The sequence below is a fragment of the Electrophorus electricus genome, chromosome 20, assembly GCF_013358815.1.
Source record: "Electrophorus electricus isolate fEleEle1 chromosome 20, fEleEle1.pri, whole genome shotgun sequence".
In the NCBI taxonomy this organism is placed as follows: Eukaryota; Metazoa; Chordata; class Actinopteri; order Gymnotiformes; family Gymnotidae; genus Electrophorus; species Electrophorus electricus.
The window spans coordinates 10,780,959-10,794,391 of record NC_049554.1 but is presented as its reverse complement, the minus strand read 5'-3'; the positions used below and the strand labels follow the sequence as shown (position 1 = coordinate 10,794,391).

The following is a 13,433-nucleotide window of genomic DNA, read 5'->3' as shown; positions in this document are numbered from 1 at the left end:
CTCGTTAATCAAACTGTACGACCTGAGGCTGCGGTATATAATGTGAAAATATGAAAGTCAACCAGCAGGGTGCATCACTGAGCTAAGACGACAGAGCTAAACGCGTGGTGGTGTTGGATACAGGGAAAAACGATGGGATATTTTAATTTAGAATAGAAGGGATCACCTTAAACATTTTATCCGAGGTCAGTTCATTTCTATATGCTTCTCTGGGTACAAATGCACTTAAGTGTTAATCTACTCTTCTGTTATTTGGCTGCAACTACTTGGACATTTTGGACATAATTCTAAAAAATAAATGTATATTCCACTAGAATTATAATCTTATAAACACCATTATAGGCATGAATATACACAAAAAATGAATATTTTAATAGATTTCACACAGTTATTTTTACACAGAGAAGGATTTAAATGAGTTTTAAAGATTAAAAACTGTACAAAATTAAGATAATTTCTGGTATCATCAGAGATCTTACTTCAAGTGAAATTTAATCTAGAGAATGATGGGTCTTTTCAACACAAAGCATGGAGGCTGGTTAAACAACTAGCCTATAAACAGCAAATAATATAACTAACACTAATAAATTGCTTACATTATGAGAATAGCAACATATTAACACAAAGCTGCTTGTTTTTAAGAGGTAACTGGTAGACACTGTCATAATAAAACAGCTTAATGGCTACACAGCAGTCATTAGAATAATATTAATGCAATACACCAGATGTACATGTTATCAAAACCAGAAAATTATGAAAATGAACAACTGACAGAGATGACTAATGGCATTTACAGCTGTTCAACATAATCTTCCCATTAGCCTTTTATGAATCACTGCTAAATCTGTGTGGTCTGTAGTTTATAAGTGACACTTTTACTTTGTCGTCATTGCTGTGATAAATAAAATCAACATAACATGATGTGTACTCTGCTCACAACAAAAAGTATACAATACACTGTTTCAAAAATTGTTATTAAATACAATCTTTACATCACTGAAATTGAAAATGCACTATAACTCTACTTACAGCAAAACCCAAATGTTAAAATGTAAAATGTAAATGTAAATACTGAAGAAATATTGGGCATATATTTAATAATACAGCATATTATCTGTAAATATCATTTAGAATGCTGTAAATGTGATACTAGTTAATTTATTACATTGACTGTCCGGTTTTCAGATACACATGCAAAAAGTTACAAAACACTATTGGAATTTGATCTTGTTAATCCATAGAAAAATCATGCTTTTCATTTTATAGTCCTTAATTTTACACAAATGCCAGGCCATTTTTCACAAACCTTCCTAGCCTGTCAACACAAGACAAATAGGAATCCCATTTGCTGTGCTCCAGTAATCTTGGGAATTATGGAAGACATTTTCATGCACAAGGAAACGAATTAGCAAGACTCTGTCTTCTGCTGCACTTCACGCTTTGCTTTTTCTTTTTTTTTAATGCAGTCACAAATGCAAACTAGATTTTCTCAGGGTTGTTTGCAGGAAAGCGAGAAAGACACAGCACATAGAAAGGAAGGAAGGAGATGAAGGGAACATCCTGCTGAAACTTCCGCTCAATCTCAGAGACACCTGCTCATGTCAGAGCATAGTCCAAGACGTTCCCTCAAGCAACCATACGAAGTGGCAGCTAGATTGCAAACGTCAGATTTGCATACGAATACTATGAAACCATCCCAGCAAAAACACAGAATTCGGCTCACATTTGTATGATAGCGTGTTTAGGGTAGCCTGTTTGCATGTCGTTCTGTTTCAGTATTAGCTGTTATATTCAATGAAAAGCTTCCCATGTGAGATTTTGGCCAGTAGGTGGCAACGGTGGGCAAAGCACAGGCTTTCACAGTGTAGCCTACAGTGCATTTAGCTGCTGAATACTCTATTCCTCAGCAGAAAAATTGCTAAGAGCAAAGCTGCTTTCTACTGTACATAATATAGTACTAACATAGTGCTATACATTTTTGGTAAGTCACTAGGGTCACTTTTTTATTGGGAAAATAAGGCAGACAATTGCAAAAAATAAAAAATACTGAGTGCGTCTATTAGTAATATGATCCAAACTGGCCTCCATACAAAATAAAAGGGCAACTAATTACGAAACAAACTTTGTTCAACCGAGACAAGCCCACATGTTCTCATTCCCCTAAACGTCCGTTACTCAGCCTTCATTGTAGCGGCTCGTACGGCGGATTTTGCCTCCGAACCCGTGACTTGCGGTTCTCTGCGGTCTGCTTCCACTTCAATGTGCGTAACTTCTGCTTGCGTTTCTCGCGGAGCCACAGCTTCTCGCAGTACTCATCGGCTGTTTGGCCGCTAACCCCGATCAGCTGCAGGTCTTTGTAGTGTGGCGGGGATGGCGCGTAGTTGCCGGCCAGCCTGGGCTCAGCAAGTCGCGCACTACGCGCGGCATTCATCTGCCGTTCGGGAATAACCTGCAGCTCGTAGCGAGCCAGCGTGCGAGAGAAAGAGTGCTCGTGCGATGTGCACGTGTAGAGGCCGGCGTTCGAGGAGGTGACGTGCTGCAGGAGGAGTCCTCGCCGCGTGTGGATGGTGTTATCACCCGGGAGAAGCTGGGAACGAACAAAAAAAATTAAATCACAAAACTTGGGACCATTTGTAAATCAAAGAATATTACACTATGTGAACATACTCTTTGTGTATTAGGGTATTTTGTTGTTTGTTTTGGTTTGTATTTTGCGGTCATGCCATATTTCGAATCTGTTTGATTTAGTCCATCTTTAATAAATAAATATGTTTAGTAAATCTGAAATATTGGTATCATAATTGATATTGGCATATAACCAGATGGAAATACTATTTGTGGTCATCAACCTAGAATATTGGTGCATCATCAACCCTGAATATTTTTGCTTTGCAAGTTGTTGTCACATGTTGCATTCATAAAGTCAAGCATTACTTCCAAGGTCTTCCTACTGACCTCTATAGTGTTCTGGTTGTGACCATGCTGCATGATCCATTTGACCACTGCCTGAGTAGACTGCGGCACACACTCCAGAAATGTGGAGTTGTTCTCTATTCCGTAAATCACCTTCAGTTCTATGTCATCCAAGCCTGCAAAGCATTTCAGTTATTATTATTATTATTATTATTATTATTATTAGGAACGCTATGTGCTATCAAAAACCAATATAATTCAGCAGTCATTTTGGCCTTAGTCAGTCAATGCTAAATGTTAGTTTTAAGATGTGTAATAGTCTGCTTTTCATTATACATAAGGCAAAATTCATGATTGATGTTAACCACTAAAAGCAGTTGTATATGGCTTTTGTTAGAATACAGAGGGATCCAATGTTGGCTTTATGCAGTGAGTCACTTGGGTGAGTTTAGCATAGAGCATTAGATTTATTACCATCTCCCAGATCCTGACACTGGCTCCAGGGATCTCCGTACTTTACATCCTGTCTCCGGGCACGCCTGCATAATGCAAGTACATGTCGGTCAGACAGTGCCTCACTGGATCCTGACTAATTGTTTGTTTTTAACAGGAAGGATTTTGTATGTATAAAATAAACATTATACCAATGGGTCTACCATTTTTAATTAAAAAAATGAAATGCAATTAATTTATCAACACTGATATCAGCGCTCTTTTCACAAATTTATATTAAGCCTTCCTTGTATTTCAGCTATATATCTGTGTGAAATGTAGTCATACTAAAGGAACTTTTACGAGACTTTATATGGAATAGAAGCTTTCATTTACAAATAATAAGGAAAAATAGAATTTACATTTTAACTTGCATACAACTTTGTTTGCATACAATTGGCATAGCACAGACATCTTATTGTTTTACTGGGTTAGTGCATGCCAGTGTGGTTTACTTAAATGGGACTACAGCTTTGCCTGGAGGCTCGTATCCATATAAAACAGTGGTATATCCACTTAACACTGAAGGCTTTCCATTCCTCCTGCCTTACAGTAAACAGTCCCTAGTGAACAGGAGATATTCATCTGAACATACTAGAGCAGAGACATCTGACTAAAGCATGACTTCCTTACACATACACCTGGCTGGGATAGGCCACAAGTTACCATTGTAAAATGGTTTAAAAGGTAACCAAGAGAACTGCATTTGCACCATAGTAACAGGGCATCGGTAGGAGTCAGAGGCCATATATCCTTGGTGGGCAGCATGGTCATACAACAACGACACAAGGGCTTCACTACTATTGGACTGAAAGGCTCTGGGAGGCACCTCTTGCTGATGGGGATGTAGCCACTGCAGGTCGTCCCATCCCAGGCGCAATAGGGGTCCCGGGCCAGGCAGCAGTCCGCGCAAGCCTGGCCATAAAGTTCACACCGATGCAGAGGAAGCTGGACAACCTCTTCTTCACTGCTCACGAACAGGATTTGCTAAACAAGAAAATAGGCTTTGATTTTTTTTTCTCTGACATGTACAGCCATACTTTTTATTTAAAAGAGGCGTCTTCCAATTTTTAGTTAAATTTGAAAATGACTTCTTGTCAGTGTATGTATAAATGTGCACAGATGAAGATTACAGTAAACAGCATGTTGTGAATGACAAGACAAAAATGTAGAAAAAACTAAACTCAGAAAATTCAGAATTCAGTTATTAGTCCTTTAACTTTTTTTCAATGACAAAAAGTACTACAATTTTTACAAGGTGCAATATAATACCAAGGATGAGCCATTTTTCACTGCACTTCAAATTTCTGTCTTGGCTTCTAATCTCCCCAATAGGAAGTCTTCAAACACTGCTAAGTGCTACCTCTAAATGACCACCCACAAAATAAGTGTACATACCCGCTTGGTGGAGAGCTCCATACTTAGTATTGGACTCTATGAGATAAAAAGAAAAAAACAAACTCAGCATGTATTAATGTGGCCCCATAAATCACCTCCCGGATCAGGTGGGGAGGGGGGGAGAGACACACACGCATTGTTGCCACTGAACAAGAGGAACTCATCTTAGGATCTTGAGCCAGTTGCAGGCTTTTCCAGCTCATTGGTTCATTTCTTCTCCATAAGTCAGGGAACTAATGATCCTTGACTCTTACAACAACTCTCTCTTTTACAAATGGTTTGGGGTGGGTGCTGGCTGATAAGATACTCTCATATGTCTCCAGTGCCTGGATATAGGGGCTTAAGCACAGGGCCAACTGTGAATCCAAACAGCAGTTTTTGTTCTACTGATTCATTCTTTATACTGGGGACCTAGGAACTGTTAGAATAACATTTCAGTTCAATGAGACGTGCAAAAACGTGTGTGACCTCACAACTCATCCATTTTAACCCACATCTCCTGTTCATCACTTGTTGACCATTTGTTTCCCTCTCTTTCCCTTCTTCTCTGGGAGAAGAGTCAACTGTACTCCTTCCTGCCTAAAACCTTGAATGGAAGATTCGTTTTTCATTGGCTAAGCAAGCAAAAATGATCCATTTTCTTTTTCAGTTTTTATTTGATCAGTTCTTCCTAACATTCGTCCCTTTCACTCGATTGGGTAAAGAGCACTTGGAAATATGCCCAGAATCTGTTTTTCCTTTTAAAAGGTTATTTCTGTTGCTGGAGTTCTCGCACGGAAACTACGACTAGACAGAGCCATGACACACCAGGCTTTGCGTGGCAGGTCACCAGAAAGGAAGAAGATGCTTAGGACACTGTGGTATGGAGAGGACAGAGAAAGCATGACTGTGGTGAGGTACCTGAAAGACACTCAGCTCTTCAAGTATGATATCTTCAGTTTCCCAATTCTCCTTAGGAATAGAGACCACCTTCAGCACTTTGCCCTCATCTAGAGGAAGACAATGGAATTGGGTGATTGCACAATAGAAACATTTGGGGACTTAAAAAAAAATGGCAGCACACGTCCTGTTAAATTGCAAACACAAACTTTACCTTAAAGTGTGCATTCAATGTATCACATCCAAACATGTTTAAATAATCTCAGTGAGGATGAGTCCCTTCCAGTTTTAGATGTATATAATAAATTGAGTAAACAATTTTCAGTTTATCCAGGCATCCCCATTTAGTGTAACATACAGGAAGTAACAGCTGTTCTATGATTAGATGTGTCTTTTATGATGTAATTCAAGACAAGACTGTAGATACTTCAGCATTTGTCTTATCCACCATTTTCAAGTTTCAACACTGACCTTGAACTTAATATATATTTCAACTGTTTTCCCCAGGCTATTTTAAAAATACTTCCCAACTGTATGAATACCTTGATACCTTGATGAATCAGAGATAAAGGGCAACAAAAAGCTTGAGTGAGGATGCGCTACCAGCTGTTACACTTCCTGCCATGGGGAAACTGGGATGTTCAGTAGGCAAGACCATCCTCTACACAAAGTGTGTTTGCTTCTAGAGTCTGTATTTACCCTAAATGATTCAGTTACACTTGGCAGAGTTCAGAGGATCAAATATGCATATGAAGCAGTGGTGGCTTACATAGTCTCTGTGTAAGAACTTTGCAAAGAACAAAACCTCATTTGCCCTTTCAATGAAGTGCAGTGTAAGAGGGGCCAGTCATCACTGTGTAATCAGCAGCATTGATATTTACACCAGTATGTGTTTACATTAGCAGAAAGGTGGTGTGGTGATGTTCATTGTTCCACAGTAGAAGGGTATTGCTTCCAGAATGTGAGCCAAACACAAGGTTCTGGGTCCATGAATGTAGCATAAGAAATGGAGTATTTGCTTTTCAGAGTGTCAAGATGATCCTAAGTGTAAGTGCTTAAGGCAGTCTTGGGATATGTAGCTGGGTTTGATCTGATCAAAAGCAACAGGCCATGTTGTATAAACGGTGAACAGTACCCTCATTACTTGGCTAACAGTTTACTTCATTTTAATCTGGCTCCTTTTCCAATACAGTGAAATCACTTATTCTCTGGTTATGGTTTTTATGACCATGTGTTGGTTTAAACATGAGCCTATGTAACCACCAGAATAATGATAACACACTTTCAAAATATCCAACCTCAGATAAGTGAGGTCCATTTAAGATCAACTTCAAAAGCTCCCAGTGGAGCAGATCTTAGTGAAGCTCTTGATAGTCACTTCTCCAGCTTACCGGTGCCCAAGTGCAGTACATCATATTGGCCATCCTCTGCCTCCACTCTATCCACCACCAACTTCTTCAACCTGTAGGGGGCACCGATGTGCGTGAATAGTGGCCGTCGGTGGATGGGCACCACTGGCTCCCACATTAGCTGGTGCCCCCTCATGAAGCTCACAACATCATCGGGGAAGTCACGGGTGGACTTGTGCAGAGGATCATACGTCTCACTTGGACACTAAAGAGACACAACATGAGTGTTAATTGTGGTATACTGAGGGAGTATCTTCCAAAAAGAAAATCACTTTTGCCACACAAAAGACACAAAGTGATTTAAAAAACAACAACTGCTCTCTTCCAACATGCTCAACATGCTTACCAGTAGGTCAGACTGGAGGGGAAGTGCTTTCTAAACTCATTTACAATTCATGCTAGTTGCCAAGATTTTAATCAAGGCAAGCTAAAGTCAACCAAACAAATTGGAGGTCCATGACGAGGCACTGGAAAGTGTTAGTATCCCATATAGCTGGGAAATAACTTGAAATTAGCCTCATTTCCTTTTAAAAAATGTAGTTTTTACCATATGGGCAGAAGCACAAAAAAGTGCTCTAATTTGAAAAGGTGTAGTTGTAGCTTCAGAGAACTTTGTGGTGTTGACCTGAGAATTAATCAAGCGAATCCAAAGAGCTAACACCCCTGCCAAGTATTTTCCTCCCTTGGGAAAGCTAGTGCTAACAGCACACACCTCTGCCACTTCAACAACCACCCTAAAGCTTGACCCCAAAAGCGGCCGCCAACATTTTTACAGCCCCCGCGAGGCAGGGTAGCCAGGGAGAGGAGTGACAGCCAGCAGCATTAGGACTGCCACTCTAGGTCCAACACACCATGATCACAGCTACCACGAGTATACAGCCGCTAAAAGGATGGATGCAAACGGTGGTTTTATGGTATTCCAAACTTTGGCAGGAAAGATGATCAAGGTGTAACGTGGGAAAAGGTCTGCCCTCCACAGTCACAAGATCTCTCAGCAATCAAAGCCAGGACAAACTTGAATGCTCAGTAAAAAAGGCTTCCTGAAGAACTGTTAAAGGCTTGGAGTGCCGTACCAGCAACAAATCCTGCTGGAACTTCATGAAAGAATGCATCACCTAGATTATGCTGTCATTAAAACCAAATGAGGATACTTGCATTAATGTAGAATTAAAGAAAAACAGATTAAGAATCAGTTAGTTAAAACCTTGTTCTTCTATGCTAATAAATAAATAATTGTCTTTTGGAAAAAACTAACAACCAACAACTTTGAATCTGTATGATAATGTTATAATGCAATGTTTCAATGTTTTCAATCAGAGAAAACACATTTCTTTATAAATGCTTGTAACATATTTAAAGAATGTCTAAGCAGTTGTGTTTGTGTATGTTAAAATATAAAGAATTGTGGCGACATGCCACTCTATTTTTAGTGTGTTGGTGGTGGATGGAATTCCACAGGACAAGAATAGAGCACACAACATATTTAAAGCCAGGATGACATATGCATTCTACACTGTTACTTGCTTTAGATATGTTTGCTCCTAGACATCAACTGTCAGCCAAAAACCCATAGCTGAGCTGAAAGACGTCTGCTGTTACAATAATTCCTCCAATTGGATTCCCACTATGGCCTACACCCTATTTTCATACAGAATATCTTCCAGTGGAGGACTCACAGTGCCTGGACGTGGATATGGGATCCTTCCCTTGAACTCCACCCAGCGGTAGTCAGGACCCTCTTTATGGGCAAAGGGCCCATTGAAGGCAGCACGGATGGAAGCCATGGAGTAGACGCATACAGCCGAGCCTCGGAATACAGAGCTTAAGAAACAGGAGAAGGATGGGAAGGGATAGTTAGCCTACTGCTGGGTTAGAATAACATGGTCTCTTCAGACCGGTCACCTTTGAACCCTTCTGAATGGCCCCCAGACTTCTCCTCTCTTGGGTGGGAAGAGGGGTGAAGGAAGACAGATTGTACTGGAGAAATCAGGAGGGGAGGAAAAACATTGTTTGACCAGACTGTTGTCTTTAAGGGCGTAGGACCTCTGACGTCAGGTGACAGGACAAAGGGAGATAATCAGATGAAATCAATCGCAGCTATGATTTAGAAAAGTTGCTTTGAAGGTGTGACACGCACAGAGAACTTGGCAGGATGCAGCTTCTCCAAAACTCTCACGGTATAAACATGTTCCCAGCCATGATTTCAAGTAACAATATTTCCCACAGAGTGGAATGAGAGTTAGTCAAAGCTTTTGTGAGCAATTATAGTGGACATCACTAATCAGATTCATACTATCAGTCAATACATTTTCCATTTTTTTTAAATAAAAAAATATATGAATAGTCCTAGTTATAGCATCATAAGCAAACATCAGGTTTGGGAAACTAACTAAATTTTAAAGGGAATTTAATTACTTTTAAATAATATTTAGCTTTCACCTATTTATTAATTTAAATGTAGCTAATGATCTTTAACTAAGGAAAGCACATACACACGGAGCAACACACACACACACAAACACATACATACACACACACACACACAGAGAGAGAGAGAGAGAGAGAGAGACAGAGAGAGAGAGAGAGAGAGATGAAACCTTATTAAACACAAAAAGTAATTTGTTCAGGGTCTTACCTGGAAGTGGAGAAGACTCCATAGATGACTGGATTCTGTGGATCTTTGGTCTCCAACAGAAAAATGTCCTCTGAAAATACAACAAAAAAGTAAAAAGAATCAACAAAAAATGTAAACCTTTTGAGATATAACAAGATTTTATTTTATTAGTTCAAAAATATATATTTTTTAAATACAGTACTATAGAAATCCCCTTGTGCATCAGAGTCTGTGTTGGTATGTACCTACCCAGCTCATCGAAGTGTGTGTCCAGACCCCCCGGCCCTGGCACCGAGCACAGCAGTCTTGCCTTTAGAAAGGTACTCCAACGATTAATCAGGCTCCTCTTCCCACCAATGTCATTCTGATAAGCAGATCCAAACATCAGCTTCCAATTGAAACATAATGGATTGATACATAAATGGAACCGTAATTTTAAATTAAAGCCTCATGATATTGCTTCCAACTCTCCGGGAGATATCTCACACAGAGTGAAGCCATATACCAGTTGGTTAACATTCTATGCATGTAAAATGTCATCTTTTAAAAAAGATTTTTCACATACTGGACTGAATTACCACAAAACTATGCAGTGATGGCAACAAGGTTTCATTAAAGCAGTGTATTCATGTATCCATTCAGAACTAGACTGTAGAATAGTATTTTGTGTTACCAGTACCTATAACTGTGCTTCAGCTGAAATGTACTAGATAAAACCTATTTTCAGGATCTTCTCTGAAACACACTGCAGGGTTATAGCCCTGATGCAGAGTGCTGTAAGCCTAACAAGGAGTTTCAGAGCATGTACACATTGTTCAAAAGACCAAAGGTGAAGAAGTGAGGCAGAATACATTAGACATCACAGCTGTAGAGTTTGGCTAAAAGCTGCTGATCGCACACTTACAATGGGGACATGGTCATGTGTGAGTTTTATGGCAGTAAAAATCTGAACACAGTTGTATTTGAAACCTTTATAAGAGTTGGTGTAAACCTCAAGATCATATAATTAATCATTTTCTGCACTGGATTTCTGTATGTAAATAACTGCTGGCATTTACTTATGAGCTGGAGCACCCACAAAGTGGCTGCCCGTCCCTTACTCTGGTAACACCTGGCATATTAGATCTTTGTGAGTTAAATTCCTTTCATTGTTTGTTGCATCAACAATGGTGTTGCTGAAGTGTTTAGTTAAGTGAGAACCTAGAACAAGGTGGCTATACAATATTGAAACGCAAGTTAAAATTAGTAATAAAGTTAACAAACACCATAAGCCCACACAAAATAAATACAACACAATATGCTATTATGGCCAGAATAAGCGTATAACCTTCTTATAAACACCTCATTCATTCTTTATTATATGAATAATACTATTAATAATTTGGAATTCGTTGGATATTAGTCTGGATGTTACACAGCCTTATACCTAATCTTATACCTAATTTGTCCAGTGTACACTGATGTGCACAAGTCATCTTAATGTCTTTTGCGTGTCATTTTACATTGTGGTTTGTCAGTTATGCTCACCTTGCACACTCTGGCCACACGGCTGTAGATACGCTTGTCCAGCTGGTTGGACTCCACAGCGGTCTCTTTGAAGAAGAAGTAGACCTTATCATCGTCCAGGCTGTGCGTGTCTGGGATGGAGTAGGAGCCCACAAACTGGGGTTCTGGGGAGGAAATGACATCAGGAAAAGGATGGCATGTGCAAGGCTGTGATGCAGTATGCACTGGAATGATTTGACTTATAGAAGTGATTGTCATTTAATTAGAGGTGTTTTTTTAGAGCTGACACAAAATTGTAGATACATTTATATGTAATTGGAAATTATGCTTATATGCAAGCAAATAAAAAGGCCCATTTTTATTTACCACAATATTCACGTAGATCATAGGAACATTTAAAGTGTACAACTTCTGAAAAAGCACATCGAAATTAATTTTGCTTTCATGTGCACAGCATAAAAATACATTTTAAAACTGCATGTCACATAAATGATAAATGAGGCAAATAATGTGCTTATGAGATCTCTCACCATTGAGCCAGTGTTCATGGTTCGCCTCAGTACGAATGTAGTGTATACTGGTTGTGTGTACAGAGGTACGAAATATGGCCGCATTATTTCCCATGAAGTCCACCGATGTTCCTGCATATAGGTCTCCATCTAAGGTGAAGAAGGAGAAATGGGGGACTTTAAGTCTGCTCTAAGAATAGAATAAACCCAAATTAAATTAGCCTGACTTTGATCTCCAGAACCTTAATCAAACTATTAATAGTGGCTTGTGTGATTACAAAATATTGCTTATTATAGATTTCCTTGTAATATTAAAAATACAGAGCAGTCTTTAATTGTGAGGCATATGGTTTATGTACCATGAAAAAAAAAAAAAAGCAAAAATATTAATTACTTGGTTAGCTTTCATTTCCTGACCATGGTTTAACATTAGGTGATTGGGTGGGTGGGTTTTGTCATAGGACTCAAAGGAAACAGACAAATGACAGTGCCAGTCTTAGACGGAGCTGTAGATGGTGCTGGAAACTCCCCACCATAACCACACAGCTGCACTCAAGTCACATGGATTCGTTTGTCAGTCAATGACATCACAAGCTGAAGGACATATAACAAAGTGTCTGCCTTTGGCAGACTAATAGAAGGGTATGAGGAGCATAGAGTCAAAGTAGGGTCAGCTGAGACTGAACTGAACAGCGGTGGATTTGGGAAAGAGGATGGGGGGGGTTGCACTAGAAGTTTCAGCAAAGTGCCACTGCTACGGTTGTTCATCTTTGCTATTATGGATGTTTTGGAGATCCATTTGCAGTTCTCGAAAACCCCATCCCACACTCTCATTCCAGACAGATGCTTACCAGTGAGTCGAGCGGCGAAAGGTTCGTGTGGACTGAAGGGACACTTCCCTCTGCCAGACTCGACAGCATGGCCTAGCAACCGAAACGTGGGCTCCTAGGAGACAGAGGCAAGCATGTCACCCTCTTACCATATTACTCTATCTATATAGTGCTTTCATTGTTCGCTCAGCCTTTCAGTCAATATATGTCAGCAGGGGACTGAGGACTCTCTTCACCCCTGTTGGTGTTCATATTGACAAAGTAAGAGGCTCTAAGCTGGCTTTTGAAGGGCCTGTTGTCTTTTTCTTGCCACCTGTGGTTCTGTCACAAGCTGTAAAAAGGCGAAGTGACGCACGACTGTCACGACCATAAAAGGCAGGAGAAAGGAAGATGTGGGACATGCCCAGCCTGCCCCTACAGGAGACCAGTTATCTCACCTCGATGTTGTGACCCAGGTCCATGTACGTGCACTCAGGGTGGTACGCCCCTGTTCCACACACGTACACATGGGTTTTGTTGAACGGCTGCAGGAGCCTCACGAAATTGGCACAGTCCGTCTGAAGAAAAGAACATGGCAGATCTGAATAAAGCCTCGATTCAAATGAGTGACTGCAGAAAACAGGTGGAGGCAAAATGCTGCCAGTAGCTTTAAATCACCTCATCAGGCACTCTTTGATGTTTTTATGTTGTTGCAAGGGAGACACACATCAATATCAAGGAAGAGAGATGGTGAACTTAGCTCCCTAGAGGATTTTCAATTAGCAATACCTCTCCAAAGGGTAATAAATGTAACTTTTGAAAGGTCTTGCTTATATCACAGAGTGGAAGAATGTCAAAGCTATATATGGCAGCTAGTACTGAACACTAAAATACCCATTTTTCT

At 39.9% G+C, this 13,433-nt stretch overlaps 1 protein-coding gene across 2 annotated transcripts in view; it reads right to left on the bottom strand.

Moving 5' to 3' along the window:
• Positions 1-349: 349 nt before the first annotated feature.
• Positions 350-13,433, bottom strand: part of si:dkey-49n23.1 (semaphorin-3D) — a 44,742-nt gene continuing 31,658 nt past the window's right edge. For both annotated transcript variants that reach the window (XM_035520395.1, XM_035520394.1), the window contains exons 5-18: positions 12,988-13,107; positions 12,572-12,665; positions 11,742-11,870; positions 11,233-11,375; positions 9,955-10,069; positions 9,727-9,796; positions 8,768-8,912; positions 7,074-7,296; positions 5,704-5,792; positions 4,804-4,839; positions 4,235-4,392; positions 3,388-3,452; positions 2,956-3,089; positions 350-2,587 (exon numbers count right to left, since the gene is read on the bottom strand). In XM_035520395.1, the coding sequence (XP_035376288.1) occupies positions 2,183-2,587; positions 2,956-3,089; positions 3,388-3,452; positions 4,235-4,392; positions 4,804-4,839; positions 5,704-5,792; positions 7,074-7,296; positions 8,768-8,912; positions 9,727-9,796; positions 9,955-10,069; positions 11,233-11,375; positions 11,742-11,870; positions 12,572-12,665; positions 12,988-13,107 (1,926 nt within the window). In that variant the 3' untranslated portion in view covers positions 350-2,182. The remainder of the gene's footprint in view (positions 2,588-2,955; positions 3,090-3,387; positions 3,453-4,234; positions 4,393-4,803; positions 4,840-5,703; positions 5,793-7,073; positions 7,297-8,767; positions 8,913-9,726; positions 9,797-9,954; positions 10,070-11,232; positions 11,376-11,741; positions 11,871-12,571; positions 12,666-12,987; positions 13,108-13,433) is intronic.